Consider the following 19419-nt stretch of genomic DNA (forward strand, 5'->3'; position numbering starts at 1 on the left):
AAAAAACACAATGAAATAGATTCAATTCATAAATAAAATTAACTGATTTCATGTTGTCACTATGCACCGTTTCACTAAATATTTAAAAGATAGTTTTAATAAAAATTGCAAAATCCACTCTACCCGCTACTGTCTACATTTAAAGTCAACTTTCTGTGTTTGACCAGTTAAATACAAAATGAGAAATGGCAGCTGTAAAAGGCGAAGCATAAGTCTCCAAGGGCTTTTAAAATTCAACTGTAAATTGGGTGTTAACAAACGCATTATGTAGTATGGAATCGCTGCTCATTATGGGAGCCACAGCAGGGCATTTCACACGTATTTAATGAACAGGAAGGAGAGGGTAATCTGGTCTGCTTGCTGAAGCCAAGCGCTCGCACTGCCAGGGCTCACATGGATCTACAGAGATAAGCGAAGAAAAGGTTGAGTAAAAACCAAAAACCCCAACACGAGAGGAAATATGGTTCATATTGCACATTTGAGTCCAAAACATCAGCTCGAAATTAGACACATAATTAATTCTGTTCTAATTCTTATTTTGGTGTTTACTAGAATTGATTTATTTGTATTTAACTTTTAAATTTAAGGCTGTTAAGCTATTTGTGTGTTAAGCCATTTATTAAGCCCAGACATTGCTTATTGCTCCGCGAACTCTTTGTAAGTCGCTTTGGATAAAAGCGTCTGCTAAATGACTAAATGTAAATGTAGATAAAACAGCAAGATCTTTAAAGGGATAGTTCGCACAAAACCTGTCCTCCTTTATTCGCCATCAAAACTCTTTTATTTGCGTTGATCAAAACTTGTATTTGACTTTCTGTGGAACAGAATGGAAGTGAATGGGGGCCGATGTTGTGTAGTTATTAACGTTCTTCAAAATATCTTCTTTTGTGTTTTGCAGAAGAAAGAAAAAGGTTTGGTATGATGTGATGTTGTCAATTCTGAACATTTTTTTGGGTGAACTATTTAATGTATGCGTTTTTATTAGGAATGCATTAGGAAAACATGCAATTGTATTATGAATAAATGGTCTAATTTTTGCTGTCTAATATCCTGTCGCATTGCAGCAAAAGCGTAATTTCTTTCCAATGACTTCGAACACGGTTCTCCAACTAATCAGAGCTCAAATATTGTTTTATAATTAAACGGATCTTTCAATGATTTAAAGGTGTTTATTTATAAAAGTGACATTTACAAACTAAAGAGGATTGTTACCACGCCAGCAGAACTGCACCCAAAATATCCCTTGAGGAACTAAATGCGTCGACGACAAACTCAAGAGTCGTCTCCCTGCCGGTCTGATGACGGCCGACTCATCACTCTCAATCTGAAAGAACCCTCAAAGCCTGTCGAGCTCCACATACACACTCGCTCGCGTCTGCTCAATCCCGTCTGCTGACTACACACAAGCCTCGTCATTTCTTTATTTATCCTCTTTAAATTCTCAGTGGTGACAAAGCCGATCTGATGGGCGTGCTGCACTCGTGTAACGCTCTGTTTGGGATCTGGAGCAGCCTGATAATACCCAGGCAAGCATGAATTACACTGATAAGTCTAGAAATGAGCCCTGCTACTCCGAGTCAAGCTCGCCGTAAACACAGCGCATGAGTGCGCATGCAGGGTTGCAACTTAGTACATAGGGCTCGATGGATGCAAAGTGACAAGCCGTGTGCCACGGGAACAACCGAGCAACAAGTACAGCAACTTACCATTTGTCAACATCTGAAAAAAGCTGTGCGGTCAAGCAATACTTTCATTTAATTTTGTGGGGGAATAAATCTGTGATGCTGGGGTGGTTGCCATGAGGTTGCTAGGGTCTCTTTGAAATTCTGGTGCCTAAAAGATGTGATTTTGTCATCGTTTAATCACGCTCATGTTGTTCGAAACTTGTCTATGACTCTTTCATCTGTGGAACATAAAAGAAAATATTTTGAGAAATGTCTCCGTGGTTTTGCATTGGAAGTCAATGAGGGCCAGAGTTGTTCGGTTACCAACGTTCTTCAAAACATCTTTTGTGTTCTGCAGAAGAATGAAAGTCAGGTTTTCCCCACTTTATTTATACGTTTATACAGGTTTTAAATGACATGAGACTAAATGAGAAAGATCTAGTTAAGTCGCATCCAAATTTTCTAAGGATTTTAAGTACAACGTTAAATGCTATTTGCTCAAACAAGAACAGTGTCGAGAAATAAAATGAGATTTAGACGTTACATTCACAAAGCATGTCATAAAACATAATTAAAAACGCTCATTTCTATTCATTACATCCTCAGGTAATGTTAATCCACAGTTAAATGCTCCTCCCGTACGAAACGTCCAGATAACGCTACCACCGGACAGCTCTTGATTAACCTGTGTCATCAGGTAAGTTAATTCAAGTTAAGTTAATTGAATTTTAACTTTGGAAGGCTACGACGCTTCTCGTTCATTTTCCTCGATACATCTGTTATGTCCCGCGGTGTGTGTATATAATCTGTCGTCCCCTCTAGGTTGGATGTGCTGCGTTGCCATCTGATATCCGGGCGCAGCTTCCCTCCCGCGTTCCTCATCTATTTACTCGTCTGCGTTTATTTAACACGTTGCTCCCGGCTACACAATAAATTAGCACTTAATATTCAAACTGACTACTCTGAGTGCACGCCGCTTAGGTCGTCTGGGGAGGAGAGGAAGGGCCACTTACATCTCGTGCCGCCGCTATGAATTATTTCTCTGCGATCCGCGGTCCTTATCTGATCCCGATCCGGCCACCGTGCCAGCGAGAGCCGAGGGCTTGAACGCGGATGGTATTTTCGAGCGGGGTCTTGAACGTGATATTAATGACATGAGGGAAAACAGATTAGAGCAACAAGACAAATCTAGAGGAACTATTTGACGGAGGGTCGGGATTGGTTTGGCACCAGAGGGAGAGACACAGGAATCAGCCCGGAACGGTCACACACTCACACAGTATAAAATTTTTATATGCTCATCTTCTTTTATTGAAGGACGGGTAAAGCGTGTAGCTAGCTCTCATAATCCTGACCGCTTCAGAGGTCGCCTGGCCCTGAACGATACCCTTTGCTGTTATCTTGAGCATCAGACCGTCACAGTCAGAGCTGTGGCGGTTAACACGTATTCCTTTATAGAAAAAAGCATCAAAAAGCATTTCGACCTGTTTGTATTAAAATGTTGATTTAAAATGTGGCCTTCCAGCTCCACCTTAAAGGCATAATTCACCCAAAAAGTAAAATTCTTTCATCAATTAAACACGACAAAGCTGTATGACTTTCTTTCTTCTGCAGAACACAAATGAATATATTTTGAAGAACGTTGGTAACCAAATAACACTGGCCCCCGTTGACTTCCATTGTATGAACACAATATCTTCAGACATTTCTCCAAATATCTTCCTTTTGGTTTCAAAGTCATATGCAGGTTTTGAATAACATGGGTGTCGATAAAAAATGACTGGGTGAACGATCCCCATCTCCGTTGTCAAAACATCCATAAACAAAACAAACTCAAGAAATCAAACTCTGCACGCTTTCATCGCAACCACCATTTGAGGCCAACATGAAAACGGCACGCAAATCACTCTCAACTGACACAAAGATGCTTAACTGAGAAAGCTGTGACAAAAAACCACAAGTAAACACTTACAAACACAAGTCCTAATCCCGCACCTAATTCCCTTTTATCCCAGACTCCTGCTCGAGCACCGGCGCTAGAAAGGAAGAGCCGGAGCAGGGAGCACAGGATAAAATCTATCCACTCCACCTACCGCCGCAGCTCCTCTGGCAATTACCTGAGCCGTGGTCTGCGGTGTGCTCGGGGAACGCGGAAGTCTTAATGGCTTTGCATGCAGGAAGATGTCAGGCCCGAGATTACAATTACTGATAGGACTCTTCTACCAGACCAGCTCTCTCCTCTCACGCTAGAGCGGATTACTCACGCTGAGCTCCTCTGATAAACTGCTCGCTGAGGAGGGATGAAAGAACGCAAATAAGTAAACGAAGGAATTGGTAACGGGGTGCTTACTGTGATACCTTTGTGAGGGCAAATGTTGGTGTTTGTGATGAGGTGAAGTTTCATGCTCTTGATGAGAAGATAAAGCTTGCGCTTGCACGGGGATCATGTGAATTTAGAGAACACACATTACCGAGAGGGAAAGATTTACCTTTGTGTCTATGGAAACCTGTACTTTCTTATGTGAAATAAAAAAATTTGACGTTAAGCAGAAACAAGGAAAGTGGTTTTCCGAAAATTATGGAAGAGTTCTGGATGAGGAAGCTGCGACGAGCCATTGACAAGACAGAATCTGCAAACATATCGGGGGTATACAAAACATAGAGATATTTGTTTTTTACAGAGCACAGTAGCATAGAGAACACAATCTCAGACATTCGTAACTATTTGAGAGAATTTGTATGTTTTTGTATGATGTTCTCCCGCCCCAGTGGACCTTCATGATAGTTTTTTTTCTAATAATCGTAGGATATTTGTCAATACAGATCCATTTCCAATGAAATAAGGTTGGCACTGAAAACTCAACCTGAGACTATTGACGTTAAAACGAAGCCATAAAATGCCTGTGTGTGCACAAGCAGACCAAAAGACTTAACACATGACAGCTGGACGCCATTTACACTTACGTTTGTGTGTCAGAACGGCATCATGCTTTCCTGAAAATTTATATTTATCATTTTTCACAAAAACATTGAATACTGTTCTATATCATCTCCATTTAAATGTCATTATAATCATGCAGACTGACACATTATACAATATGAATTAGCACAGGAAGTTGAATCACAGAGACCTCATGGGCGTTGGGTTGAGACTCGGAGGAGATGCAACAACAAGCAGGCATTGTTCTAAAGAGTTATTCTGCCATCTAGTGTCTAAAAGTGGTGCATACACAGAGTCTCTAAAAGGTAAGTTGACAAATAAACTGTGAATGTGTCCTATAGTGTGTCGGCAAAATAATTAATTAGAAAACAAACCGTTAAATTGTGTATTTTATATTTATAATAGAAAACAGCATAAAAGATTTATTTGGATTGTTAAGTTTATCTACATTTTTGCTATGTGACACCATAGGTCAACTACCCAAATGCACTATACTATCATCTAAGAAAAGAAAACAACACATTAATATGCAAAATTCAGAGGAAGTATCTTTCATGATTATCATGCATCAGACCTCAAATAAAAAATGGACTTCTCTGTGATATATTTGTGATTTCTAAAATCCACTTTCACATTACAGAAGCTTTTACAAAGTAACAAGTAGGCGCAAAAGGCTCTAAAAACGGTTGTAAAACTCAGTGACAAAGGTCTACAGTACAAATTTAGTTTAATTTAACCTAAAATTGAATTAAAGTTGACAACAAAGTCAATGCAAACCATACTGTGCATCAACATACAAACCAAAAAGACCGAATAGTCACTGTAAAACCATCCTCATTACAGCGAATCACACCATCAGGAAGCCCTAAAGCCCCGTGCGCCATTCACATGCAGATGCAAAGCTTTGTGCTGCGACGTCACATCATCATCAGGTATACTTAAAAATCAGATGTCTGAATAACATCATTCATCTGACATAAAATCTGATGCGAGAGGCTGGAAAAAGATCAGAGCACTTATCATACAGAGATAAGGCAGGCATGGGAGCACTCTGATTATTTTAGCATCTCTCATGCATAAGTAACGTGCGCGACAGGAGCGGGGCGGGCAGGCGGGTGTACGGCTCGACAGAAAGCGCCAAGCGATGTTAATGAGACAAGCCATTTAATGGAACTGTGGCACTAAAGTGCCAAATGCAAATGCAACTTATCACCTCGGCCCACCAACAGGCCAGAGAACGGCATTAATGCGTTTAAGAGCAAAGAAATTACCCACAATCCCTTCCTGTCTGTTATTTTGTACTAATCTTGTGAGGGTTGGTCGTGTACGATGAGTGCTCGTGGAGGGCAACCGCACGGACCCTGACAGATGGAGGGAGGCAGCAAGGGGGAAGACGATTGGTGCGTTTCACAAGAAGAGTGTTACTGTAGTCTGAAAGAGCGGAGGCGGAGGTGACATTACTGCATTTTAACAGCTTTGTACTGTGTTCTTTCTGTTAGACAGTGACTTAAGATAACAGCAACTCCATGTGTGAACCATCAAACAATACATGAAAAAAATGTGCATGTAGCAAAGCCAAGTTGCCAAAGTCATAGTAACGCCAAGAAATTCATAATTTATTCATCTGAACACACTCTTTATATATATATATACACTATGGTAACAGATCAATAACAATATTTCAGCGTGGTTCTTTTAGCAAGATATTCACGACCCCCTATGTCTCTAATCGTCCATGTCAAGTGTCTGTTTGATTCTGATGGATGAGATTTCCATTTACATCAACATCACTGTATATAGTTGACAAATAAATGTGAAAACAATGAAGTTAAATCTATCAAATGCTATTTTATATTATAAATATTAATAAAATAATATAATATTTACAGTTTGTTTTCTAAATTTTTGCTGCCACACCAAAGGACACATGTAGGGTTTATTTGTCAACAACCCATATACAATTAATGGCTAAAACTTTAGCACTTTTCTTTCCTCATCTATTAACGGGTGATGTCAAATGCACCTTTGTCTATGACACGTAAATAATGTAAATAATTTGACAAATACGACCTATTTTTGTATTGGATTAGATTTCTGTTTAATGCAAAACCTGCAGTGAATCAAAACCAAAGAACGAAAGGTCACGGATGAAGATCTCCGGGCATGTTCGCACATCTAGTAATAAGACTGAGGTTGGAAGAGAAGCATGTTCAAAGACGAATAAACGAATTGGACCTTCAAACACAAACGTTCTACACTTTTCAAATCTTCAACCCCAGGGAAACCTTTCTATTAAACGTCCACATCATGTTAGAGCTCAGATAAGACACAGCAACATTAGGTGACGTGTCCCTTTACAGGCCTCGGGCATCGATTGTCATGCAGAATCACACACTCATGAAAGCGTCCAGTCCCACGCCAACCGAGCGACATGTAACTCTTATAGACTAGATAAGGTGCCCCCTCCAGGGACCCAATATTTAAGGACACTATCCCTAAAAGACTAAATGGATGAGGGGAAGTGGGGTGTGGGATTCAAAGAGGCAATTTCACCTGTGTCAAAAGAGACCTGACCAGACCAGCAGTTCCCCTCGCCTCAGCTATGTAATTTAACTTAACCATTCAACCTGGCAATTTCAGAGAGATAAGAATACAAGCTATTCGTTTTTTTCTCTATTCTGTTTTATTTGTTGCCAAATTGTGGGCTAGCATTCCTTTTATATTTCTGAGCCCTTTTTAAGACCACCAGACCGTTGAATTACGCATTCATGTTTGAAAGTGCAGTAGAGTCAAAGCGCATTTGCATGCATCGTTCTACTTCTGTACTGAAGTATGGTGAAGTGTCTCACCAGCTGTTTGGCTTTCTCTGTCTCCTGCCGCGTCTGTGCTCTCTCTCTCTGCACCGCTCGAGTGATGTCCTGACGCGCTGCCTCTCTCTCCTTGTGTGCGACACGAGCCAACTCCTCTTGTATAATGGCCTGCTGCTGCTCATACCTGCACAAACACACACACACACTTCTTTATTTACTCGCCTGTCGCCAAATCATGAGTCAGAAACTGCAGTATTTTATCTGACCACTGGGTGGAAGCGTTCTGTCCTTGTTCTAATCTTTGTTTTGATTGTGACTCATGAAGACACTTAATCACTCTCCCTTGGGGGTACAGTATTTTCTACTTTCATATTTAAGAGTTTTGTAACAACAATTAAAGGTTGAGTCATGTGGAATAAGGATGGGGAAGTTTATGATCCAGCTGAGGGATTTGTTCTTTGTGAGCTGAGATTTGGATATATTGGTGAAATACGATTTTCAGGATGTGACGTTCTTCTTTTTTTCTGTTTATTAAACTTTTATAACAATAAAAGGATACAGCTACAGGAGAACAGAAGCATTATTCCCCCCACACTACCCCAGTCCTCCAAGACAATATGAAAAAAATATGTATATATTATATACATAGGGGAAAAGAATAATACAAAATTAAAAACGGGGTCATATGAAAAGGAGTCTTCTTAAAGGGGTCATATGGCGCAAATTATGTGTTTTTCTGTGTCTTTTGTATGTTATAAGTTGCCCATACATGTTTAAGACACGTACAATTGCAAAATTTTAAAGTGTCGGAACAAAATATGCATTCACTCTAAATGCTCACCCAGACCTGCCCGAAACGCCTCGTGTAACCACACCTACACAAATCTGAGTCAGTTCGTGGTATGATTTGACTAAGACTGTCCAAATGTGAACCCAAGTAAGGAGGGCGTAGTCAGTGCAATTGCTTTGGAAAGTGATGTTCCAAATATGGTAAGAGGCATTACATTTCCGTCACGCGCTTGCAGTATTCCACCAATCACAACGCACTGTCGCACACCTCGCTTTTCAGAGCGATGAGCTTTATAAAAAATCCTCCCTTTGAGAAGACACAAACATGCACCGTATGTGGAAAATACAGCGTTTTTTAACCTTAAATCGTGTATACACATTGCACTACATCTAAAACAATCGATAGTATTCGATTTAGCCGTGTCATATGACCCCTTTAATGTAACGGGTGCTGATCGGACGTCATTCTTGTAAAGTTCTCTGACACAATCTGCACTGATACCTCTTTCTGAGCTCCTCTTTACTGTCAGCAAAAGTCCTCGGCTGAGATTCTGGTGGTGGAGCGTCAGACGTGCTCGAAGTCCGAGTCTCCTGTCCTGAAAGTTGATAAATGCAAATTATTATAATCTTAAATAATTTAGGGGAGGTAGCGGCGTTCTTTATAAAATAAGTAATTTAGAGGTAGTTTAAGTTCAACCATGGATATTATTTAATTGTGAAAGGAGTGTGCGAACCGCAATCTCATCCAGCAACTAACAATAAGACTTGTAAAGTTCACACGTTTATAGTGAATGGACACTAGATGCGCAAGCGGCGCATTTACAGCGCGAAGCATGTAGCTTATGGTCATTTTTATTAAAACATTAAAATATAATCAAAATAATAACTCTAACAATATCAAGGAGAAAAATATAAACAAGTATGCCATAATTGTGCAACCCCTAATTTATATTATCAGAACATATGTTGCTATAGTGTCTGTATCTACCCAATAAAAGCGCAGAATGCGGAAAATATAAATCGACAGCTATAGCAGGAAAAACACCTAGAGCTGAATTTAGGGACTGCTCCATTGAGTTTGCATTATTATAACTGCAGCTAGAATTGTAGCCATGTTTTCACGAATTAAATGCACTAAAATGCGGAGTCTTTGAATTAGCAAAAAATGGCTGTATCGATGCAGTTTTTTTGCACAGTGACCAGTAGCGGGGGGAACTCTTAACAGTGATAAGGTATAGTTAAGGGCGCTCCAGACCAACCTTCCGAACGTATGACTTACAGAAGGTATACTTAACTAAGAACGTTTTGGGAAACACATGTTAACGATAAGGTACACCTTAAGAATGACGTAGCGATAAGAAGAAGGGAAAACGCGGCCCTGTTTCTTGGAAAACTTCATAGATCAGAAATTACCATTTTGCACAGCTGACCTTCATGTACATTTATGCATTTGGCAGATGCTTTTATCTAATGTAACGTAACGTCTATGCATTAGAAACATTAACTATGGTTTATCTAAAGTAGCAGTAGTAATAGTATTTATAGAAGTAGTATAAGTGAGCCGGTATTACACGTATCAGTAAGTGTAGCCATGTTTTTAGCAGATTAATGACTTGTATTACCACAAATACCCGGTTAAACTATTGTGATTATGGTGAGACCAACTCTGTGGTTTATAGGCAAATAAAACTTTGTAATATTATTTGTAAGGGTTGGGAAATAAAGTTTGAACTAACGGTGAAGCTAGAGGAACACTTGCACCCAATAAAATAAAATAAGTCACATCAGCACGTAAAAACAATTACATACTTTGTATGGATTCAAATTTACACGTCATGTACATTACCTAAGTTTTCTTTAGCCTGGGCAATGGGTCTTGGATCAGGAGTTTGACTTTGATTCCTCATGCGCTGCAGAACATCTTCAGAAAGCTAAAAACAAAAGATGTAAAGTTACACGGGCGCCTCAAAATGTATATGTATATATATATATATATATTTGAATTAAATATTGTATTCTTCAATAAAGCCATAGGTTTAACATAGAGGATGTATGCAAGGTTTTATGAGTGTTTTTCCAACAATGTCAAACTGAATATTCGGTCCAATCCAGAAATATTTTCAGAGCACGATTGCCATAAACGCATGTGCGCCTGTCAGTCCTGTTGTCGACTAACTTTCTCCTGACGCAATAAAGTTCATAAAATTGAAGATGGTGTGGTAGCCATAATAATAATAAACCAGGCATGGGGCTTTAAACTTCGTATCACAGCCGCATGCAAGGTCCTGTCATTAATAGCTCTAATGTTTGTCCAATACACCTCGCCCAGTTCATTCAAGGACAGTGATTCACTTAATGTCACACTCACGCGACAACATAACATCGATATTATATCTATGGCGCCCATGACGAACACGATACGTGTGATAAGTCCTGCACCCATTTCTTTACATCGATGCATAGACATACAAATGCATAAAGCGTGTCATAATGAAAGCATTACCTTGACTCCACGCAGAATCCTGACTCTGTCATCCTCATCAAGGCCGAAAGAAACTCTCCTTGACGTGCTCTCTCCGGACCCCATCGCGTTGAGTTCCTGCCGACGTAATGAGTCTGTAATAAAACATTCACAGAATGGCTGTTTAATTTAAATTATTATAAAGCGAAAAGGGTAAAGCCAAATGTTTGATTTACATCGTTCAGTTTGGAAGCGACAGTCTGTGGTGGCGCAGTATCCTGTAATGTCATTGGTCAATCTTCAATGAGGCTCCCGTGAGCCAATAGGATTTTAGGATACACAGCTGGGGCAAGGGCTGATGGAAGTTGTAGTCCACAATTCGTAATTTGTATGCTGGCATTTCGTTTGAAATATTAACGTGGTTTCTTTGACATATATATATAGAGCTCGAATTGAAGGGGGGCTGAGGGGCACCGGGACCCCCCATTAGGCATTAGGGACCGCCCCATAACAAGTAAAAAATAGAGTTAGATATTCCCTCAGATATTTTTAGTCCTCATTAAAAATTATAATGATATTGACAAATGTTGTGAAATTCATGCAATGGACTTTTAAAGTTTCAATTATTTACAATAATTTATATTAAGTTTGTTTATGGGCTGGTTGTCATGTCACTCTAAATTTGACAGGCCAAACTAACGTTCAAATGTCATTTCTGTTCACCGAGCCTGTATTGATTTGATCCAAAATACAGTAAAAGACTGTTCTTTTTATTTAAGCCTGTTTTGAATAAATATAGTTATGCATATTATGATCAAATATATTTTGTGTTTTGTATATTTATTATATTTCCTATTAGTTTGGCGTTTACAGATAGACTGCTATGGCCACACAGAACCCTGAAGTGTCAGAGGATAAAATGAAGTGACAGCTTTATTGGCCAATGACATTGAATAGGAGGGTGGTAAACAAAAATGGAGGGTTTGTGAAGAGCCGTTTTGATTGGCTGGGATCGCAGTGGTGGCTCTAAGAGTCGTTGACTGACATGTTCTCCACTTTGTTCTGTAGACCAGCATCTCCCCCTTTCTTCTTCTTTCCTCCTTCCTGCTGTTTCTTCAGCTTCTTGGTTGCCTCCTGGTCGATAGGAGCTGGCTTTACAAACTTGATCATTTCTGTTAAACCTTAGAGATGGAGTAAAATAACGAGACACATCAGCCGAGTAACGACACCAAAAGCCAGTTGCAAGTACATAGTTAACAGGCCTTTTAAAATATTGCATTATTATTCCATAATATCAAAAGCACAGGGTTGGTCACAACTATAAATCAATCTACACCGAACAAACTCTGCTAAACAAAGACAAAATGCAAAGTGTCAGTTATAAAGTCTTGTTTGTGCATGTTCTGACACTATAAAACTTTATGCTCCCTCAACTGTACTCACCTGGAGGCATGAACGCCTTGAGTGGTTCTGGAACAATAATACCTTCCTCCGTCTGAAAATTCTCCAAGATACATATATATATATATATATATATATATATATATATATATATAAATGTGTGTGACCCTGGACAACAAAACCAGTCTTATGGGTAAATTTTTCTAAATTGAGATTTTTACATCAACTGAAAGCTGAATAGTTAAGCTTTTTATTGATATATGGGTTGTTAAGATGGGACTATATCTGGTGGAGATACAAGAGTGTGAAACTCTGGAACATATATATATATATATATATATATATAAATGTGTGTGACCCTGGACAACAAAACCAGTCTTATGGGTAAATTTTTCTAAATTGAGATTTTTACATCAACTGAAAGCTGAATAGTTAAGCTTTTTATTGATATATGGGTTGTTAAGATGGGACTATATCTGGTGGAGATACAAGAGTGTGAAACTCTGGAACATATATATATATATATATATATATATATAAATGTGTGTGACCCTGGACAACAAAACCAGTCTTATGGGTAAATTTTTCTAAATTGAGATTTTTACATCAACTGAAAGCTGAATAGTTAAGCTTTTTATTGATATATGGGTTGTTAAGATGGGACTATATCTGGTGGAGATACAAGAGTGTGAAACTCTGGAACATATATATATATATATATATATATATAAATGTGTGTGACCCTGGACAACAAAACCAGTCTTATGGGTAAATTTTTCTAAATTGAGATTTTTACATCAACTGAAAGCTGAATAGTTAAGCTTTTTATTGATATATGGGTTGTTAAGATGGGACTATATCTGGTGGAGATACAAGAGTGTGAAACTCTGGAAGTAAAGGGTGCAAAAAAATCTAAATATTGAGAAAATCGCCTTTGAAGTTGTTAATCGGAGGCACTGTAGCAGGCCATCCCCTCACAAAAAATAAGGTTTTTATATATTTTGGGGTTGAAAATTTACAAAATATCTTCATGGAACATGATCTTTACTTAATACCCTAATTATTTTTGTCATAAAAGAAAAATCTATAATTTTGACCCACAATGTATTTTTGACTTTTACTAAAAATGTTCCCGTGCTACTTAAGACTGGTTTTGTGATTAAGGGTCACATATATGTGAGCTTTGTTTGTCAATGTAATTTGCAAGTGTTATACAACTGTTCTATTTGCTATTGCTTTTTTTTTTTACAAAAATTTGGAACAGAAACAGACATCACTTCGAAGTTTTAAAGACTCTAATATTTTTTTATGGGTGAAATCTTGCAGTAACAAGACTACAAAGTAAATACCTTTTGGAACTAGTTAGTACGGCATACAACTTTCTCTGGAAATGGTTTAATTGAGCTCCAAATCTCTTTTGGGTGAAAGGTTTTGAGGTTCCACCACAAAATGATGTCACACTGAGTGTCTTTTCATTCCAAACCTCATGTCAGATCCAGAACAGGCTTTTATGATTATAACCCCCCTTTCTATGTGATCATTTCATTATGTCAGAACCCCCAGCAGTAAAAATAACACAAAACAGATTGTTTTAAAACTGCTGTGATATAGTGTAGTTGGTGTTAGCATTTAACTTGAAAAACATAATACTCTGCTGGTCCTAAATCGTTTTACTAAACTCTACAAAGTTAAAATAACAAAGACACGATAGAAACCTTTACCTTTACTTTGGCTTCTTTCATTTTAACACCCAATGCTGCAACATCTTCTGCGAATTGCAACAAATGTATAAATAAAATCGTTTTGTAATCAAACTTTTCAACTGCTTACATTTATATCTCCTATTACAGATTATTATTGTAGGGACTGAATAAGAAAGGCTGCGTGAATGAAAATTGAGGCAATGTGAAAGCATTCAATTAATGTGAAGCAAAGAATATTTTAGTGACCAGACAATGTATTATTTTTCTAGTTGTGTGTTTATTCGCAAATGCCGACATGCTAGACATGCCAGGTACGAGTTGTCAGTAAGTACTGTATATATAATCACACTCCCTGTTTTACAGACAACTCCCAAGAGAATGCAGGGAGTTGAATCATAACTGCTCGCTCTATATCACTTTAAGGTTTGTAACAATAGGAATAGTAAATCATTCAGAATGTGTTGAAACGCCCTCCCGATGCAGTATATCGCAGTACGAACTGTTCTTACTCATGCATGTTCCATTTGAACTTGTTTGAAATAAACTGCGCTTAACAATGCCTCTGAAAATTACAGTGCCTGCATTCTGATCGAATGGCTAAATGTCGGTCTCAACACCATGCATTGTAATGAAATAATTCAACAACCCCACACCTATAGGAAGCTGATTGGAAATTACTCCAGATGAAATCCTAAATGTGAAATTATAATCCCAGATAGACTGCTATCGCCACAACAGAACCCTGAAGTGTCAGAGGATAAAATGAAGTGACAGCTTTATTGGCCAATGACATTAAATAGGAGGGTGGTAAACAAAAATGGAGGGTTTGTGAAGAGCCGTTTTGATTGGCTGGGATCGCAGTGGTGGCTCTAAGAGTCGTTGACTGACATGTTCTCCACTTTGTTCTGTAGACCAGCATCTCCCCCTTTCTTCTTCTTTCCTCCTTCCTGCTGTTTCTTCAGCTTCTTGGTTGCCTCCTGGTCGATAGGAGCTGGCTTTACAAACTTGATCATTTCTGTTAAACCTTAGAGATGGAGTAAAATAACGAGACACATCAGCCGAGCAAGGACACCAAAAGCCAGTTGCAAGTACACAGTTAACAAGCCTTTTAAAATATTGCATTATTATTCCATAATATCAAAGGCACAGGGTTGGTCACAACTATAAATCAATCTACACCGAACAAACTCTGCTAAACAAAGACAAAATGCAAAGTGTCAGTTATAAAGTCTTGTTTGTGCATGTTCTGACACTATAAATCTTTATGCTCCCTCAACTGTACTCACCTGGAGGCATGAACGCCTTGAGTGGTTCTGGAACAATAATACCTTCCTCCGTCTGAAAATTCTCCAAGATGGCACAGATGACACGTGTGGTCGCGCACATAGTTGCGTTGAGCATGTGTACAAACTCCGCCTTTATTTGAACAGACACATCGGTTAACCAAGCAACCCTGAGACAATGAATGCGTATGCAACTTAGATGTAACTTAGTCACTGTACCTTGTCCATCATCTTTTTGGTCTGACCATAGCGAATACGCAATCGGCGAGCCTGGTAATCTGTGCAGTTTGAGCAGGACACAAGCTCTCTAAAGGCCTGGGAGCCTGGGAACCAAGCTTCTAAATCCAGCTTTTTACTAGCTGCATGGTTCAAGGCACCTGTGGAAAGAAAAGGAAACAATCTGATTGAACCCTGGAATAGTACAGCTACATTGTGAGAAATGCTTTTGGTGTTTTGCACCATATACAGTTCTGGCGCATTTAATGGAAAAAGGTGGTAAACTAAACAAACCTGACACAATGTTCACGATGCGGTAGGGAATTCCTAATGACTGATAAAAACTTTCAGCTGTTCCAATCATCTCATCAAACATCTCCCAGGACTTGTCATCATGAGGAGAGGAGTACGCAAACTGTTCGATCTGTTACATCATGGAAACGGAGATTATGTTTAGAGCCATTGAATTCCAAGATGATTTTATTTAGAAAAGTGTTCCCAGTTCTGATAATTAAAGACTTGGATCTCTTGAAGCATGTGTATACTATGCAGTACATTTTCCAGTTCAGGTCTATTGAGCAATGAATTAATTGGAATAAAAACACGTTTTAAGAGTTTATGTGCCAGTTTGTGACATGTTGCACTTTGGGCACCACAAAGCTCAGCCTACCATATGATTTCATGTCTTCTCTCTTCGCTATCACTATTGTAACTTAAAATGCCAAAAAAGTATCTTGTGTTAAAAGGTCACAAATATAAAAAAAGATCCAAACTGGATTTTCTCTCTTAAAACTCACAGACCTTCTCAAACTGGTGGACCCTGAAGATGCCACGTGTGTCTCTGCCGTGAGAGCCCACTTCCTGTCTGAAGCAGGTGGAGAGGCCGGCATAGCGCATGGGGAGGTCCTCTGGCTTCAGCCACTCATCCCTCAGGAAGGCTGCGATTGGCTGCTCTGATGTGGCAATCAAGTACTTCTCATCCACGGAATTGTCGTCTGATTTCTCGCTCCCCTTTCCAATCACCTGAGCAATCAAATGACAGGAAAAGGCTTTGTTTCTGTGATGAAAATAAGACTTGCTTGATGAACTTGATAGGCGTAAACCTTTATTAAACTATTTTTAAGATCTACTTACACACTTGATAGGTAAATATCCAATTGTCAGATTATTTGAACAGATAAAGCAGGAGATATGGGACAAACCTTGTAGAGTTCATCGTCAAACTGGCTCAGCTGAGCAACCTCCTGCATGACTTCTTTCCTCATGAAGAAGGGTGTGTAGAGAATGTTGTAGTCCTTGCTGTACAGGATTCTCAGCGCGTAGTTGATTAAAGCCTGCTCCAAGAAAACTAAAGGCCCCTGAAACAAGGACAGTGAACCGTGAAATTGAGAGCCGTAAGAACACGCATTAGAGGGCTTGTAAATATGACTACTGCACATGGATAACAACTCACCAGTTAAATCTGGTGCCCACATTTCCAGGAAACACACAAACTGATATAATGTACACCTCAAATAAAAACATGAATCAAAATATACAGAGGTCAACAAACCTTGAGGAAATATCCTCTGCTTCCGGCAACAATGGCTCCTTTTTCCCCTTCGTAGCCATCCACCATGACAACCAGGTCCACGTGAGAGTACTTCTTCTGCACCGTGCAGTCACCCCAAGTGCGTTCCACCTTATTATCAGCATCCTAAGAAAGGAGGCCCAACATTAACACTACATAATTAGTTGGAATCGAAAATGTACAAGAAGTATACTGAAGTCCTCGAGTTTAACGTTCAACATATTCTCAAAAAGGTTCCTTGGAAGAACACTGAACATTTCCTCAATTATAACCATGATGTATAAAGGCTGGAGCTCACCTCATCGTTGCTGATGGGCACAGAGGGGTGCAGGAGGTTACCGATCTCTCTCAGGTACTCGAAGCGCACCGCCTCCAGCTTTAGCCGATCGCTGTCTGTCTTCTGTACAGCCTCTTCTACCAACAACCGTACCTTCTTAATCTGAGTCACCGTGAGGGGCTGTGAGGGACAGAAGGGACGGTCTGAATTTACAACGTAAGCATGTATTCAACTAAATGAAATATTATTATGTAATGCCCTAAACCAAGAGAACTTAAGGAAATAAAAATGTCAAAAATGAAACTATGAGTGTACTAAATGAAATGTGTAAAATGCAGCATCGCTTACTGATAGTGTGTCTGCAGTGAGGGCTTCAAGGTTCTGTGCTTCTTCTGGGAGAGTTTCATCATCACCAACTGGTTCTTTTTTCTAAAATAAAAAAGGATCATAAGAACAAAGACATATCAGTGTCATACTGAGCTGAACAGAGGATCTGAATCGTATCGATTAAATAACCCATCTTGCTTAAACTCTAAAGAAGTCCCGCGGAACAAACAAAGCAATTTTTTCAATCTTTGCTGTTACAGAACAAAACCAGACAAACGTTTCCAAACGTGTAATGTCGTACATACCTTCATTTTTTCACCAATGGCTTTGCTGCACAGATTCTTGGCTTTGTTTAGGTTATCTGCAGTAAAGCGACCTGGAAAGAACGATGCATGACACTGTCATGTTGTCAAGTTGTCTAAAAACCCTCTTCAAATGTTTACTTTTATTACTGGATCTTTATTCTAATGTCACGGATTAGTTCATTTCTCATTAGTAGGTCACGTGACAATGACATCACCTACCTACCAAAACACCAATATTGAAGATTGAAACACAAAAATAAAGCTTTGTTGTGATTTCGAAGTGTACTAAAGCAGATCCAGTTTCATCAGAATAAAGTTGTATGAAACATCCTAACAACATTACCAGCCAGTGTATATGCGTAATGAGATTCGCATCTTGTAAATGCGTGCGTAAAAATGAATTCTTGTTAACTACTTATTTAGATATGCACGTATGCAAAGGTCCGGGTAATAACATCATTTTAAGAGTTTCACCGTAACCTTTATAAAGTATTGCCAATGGCAGTGAGACAGAGTAACATCACCGACAGCTCCACCTTCGAGATTGCATCAGATCCAGCCGGGTGATGCTGCGACACCCGTTTAATCGATTCACACTATCCATCTATATCTGATCCCTGAATAACACCCGACCTGAATTTATTATAGGCTCAAAAAACACATATTTGTGTTAGCAGATGTTGTGAAGAAGGTTGAGCGCACTGTCAACGGCATATGTTAACTGTTAGCTTCGATGCTAACTTCCATGCTACTCCAGTGCTCAAACCGGCGATGCTGAGTTTCTATGTTATCGACACACTTGAGATGTGTGACGTTAGTAGTATACGATGCCGTTTTATAAAAGTGCACTTTCTGCTATCCAGCATGTAGTTTTACGAACAGATACGTTTCAAATCTTCATTTATAAAGTGCCATGTGTTACGCTAGCATTAGCGGCTACTCACATTTTCTCCACTCCGTGTCCGCCTCAACGAGTTTATCCACCAGAGACACATCTTTGAACCGTTTCCTCTGGACTTCCCTCACGAGTTCAGGATCGCCGCCTTTATCGGTGCGAAACAGGTCTAAATCGAGCACCATAGTGCTTAGATGGGTACACTGCAGTGTGGGTGATGGAAGGAAAGAAATGAGAGATATGGGGAGGAGCTAGAGACCGGCTCAACGCGTCACTGCGACTGCGAAGTCACCAATCAAATGATGAGAAAGGCACAGCTAATACATATTCATCAATTTAAATGGACGTTGCTTGGTAACCTCCATAGGGTCCTGTCACACGTACAGTATGTTTTATATTTTACTATTTCATGAAATAATATTTGAACAAATTTTAATTTAGTACTATTTATCCTACTTGGCATATTTTGTTACATTTAATGTTTGGCCTGATTTAGTTGAAAAAGTATTTTAAATGTATAAAGAGAGAGCTTGAGTTTTTACCTAAAACATTTTCCTGTGCTTAGTTACTTCTAATAAATGATAAGATCAATAATTGTAAATAAGTCATTTCCCCAATGTTTTTGTTAATATCAATTTACCGTGTCTCGGATATTTGAAATGTTGAAATGAGACTCAATTTTAAAGGATTTGTCAAAAATCTTGTTTTTTTTATTGTGTTTAATTGTGTTAGTTTGCAGTATTTTTTGAGTTATTATGGCTTAAATCAGAACCAACC

General features: G+C 39.0%; 2 protein-coding genes across 4 annotated transcripts in view; both read right to left on the reverse strand.

Annotated features, from left to right (window-relative positions):
- chchd6a (coiled-coil-helix-coiled-coil-helix domain containing 6a) overlaps window positions 1–10964 on the reverse strand; it is a 44874-nt gene extending 33910 nt beyond the window's left edge. For both annotated transcript variants that reach the window (XM_079477997.1, XM_079477996.1), the window contains exons 1-5: window positions 10902–10964; window positions 10708–10820; window positions 10051–10135; window positions 8707–8800; window positions 7455–7599 (exon numbers count right to left, since the gene is read on the reverse strand). In XM_079477997.1, the coding sequence (XP_079334123.1) occupies window positions 7455–7599; window positions 8707–8800; window positions 10051–10135; window positions 10708–10791 (408 nt within the window). In that variant the 5' untranslated portion in view covers window positions 10792–10820; window positions 10902–10964. The remainder of the gene's footprint in view (window positions 1–7454; window positions 7600–8706; window positions 8801–10050; window positions 10136–10707; window positions 10821–10901) is intronic.
- A 577-nt stretch (window positions 10965–11541) lies between these two features.
- On the reverse strand, window positions 11542–18955 carry sars1 (seryl-tRNA synthetase 1). Of its 2 annotated transcripts, none has more exons than XM_079478816.1 (11): window positions 18692–18936; window positions 17748–17818; window positions 17464–17544; window positions 17137–17295; window positions 16821–16964; window positions 16471–16626; window positions 16070–16291; window positions 15563–15692; window positions 15272–15429; window positions 15056–15185; window positions 11542–11846 (listed from the first exon to the last, which is right to left on the reverse strand). In XM_079478816.1, the coding sequence occupies exons 1-11, from the start codon at window positions 18825–18827 to the stop codon at window positions 11692–11694; spliced, it is 1542 nt and encodes a 513-aa protein (XP_079334942.1). In that variant the 5' UTR covers window positions 18828–18936; the 3' UTR covers window positions 11542–11691. The 2 variants fall into 2 exon arrangements, with proteins under 2 accessions (XP_079334942.1, XP_079334941.1); XM_079478815.1 differs by lacking the exon at window positions 11542–11846 and adding an exon at window positions 13355–14793 and having other exon boundaries at window positions 18692–18955.
- Window positions 18956–19419: the final 464 nt, after the last annotated feature.

This window comes from Barbatula barbatula, assembly GCF_947034865.1.
Source record: "Barbatula barbatula genome assembly, chromosome: 17".
Lineage (NCBI taxonomy): Eukaryota > Metazoa > Chordata > Actinopteri > Cypriniformes > Nemacheilidae > Barbatula > Barbatula barbatula.

Bases quoted from the DNA above. Each gene is read 5' to 3' on its own strand.
- sars1 (XM_079478816.1), bottom strand. From the start codon at position 18,827: ATGGTGCTCGATTTAGACCTGTTTCGCACCGATAAAGGCGGCGATCCT. The intron at 15,693-16,069 runs GTCTGTGAGTTT...ATGATGTAACAG, and splicing joins GGGTCCACCAGTTTGAGAAG to ATCGAACAGTTTGCGTACTC. The intron at 15,186-15,271 runs GTACAGTGACTA...GTTCAAATAAAG, and splicing joins CCAAAAAGATGATGGACAAG to GCGGAGTTTGTACACATGCT.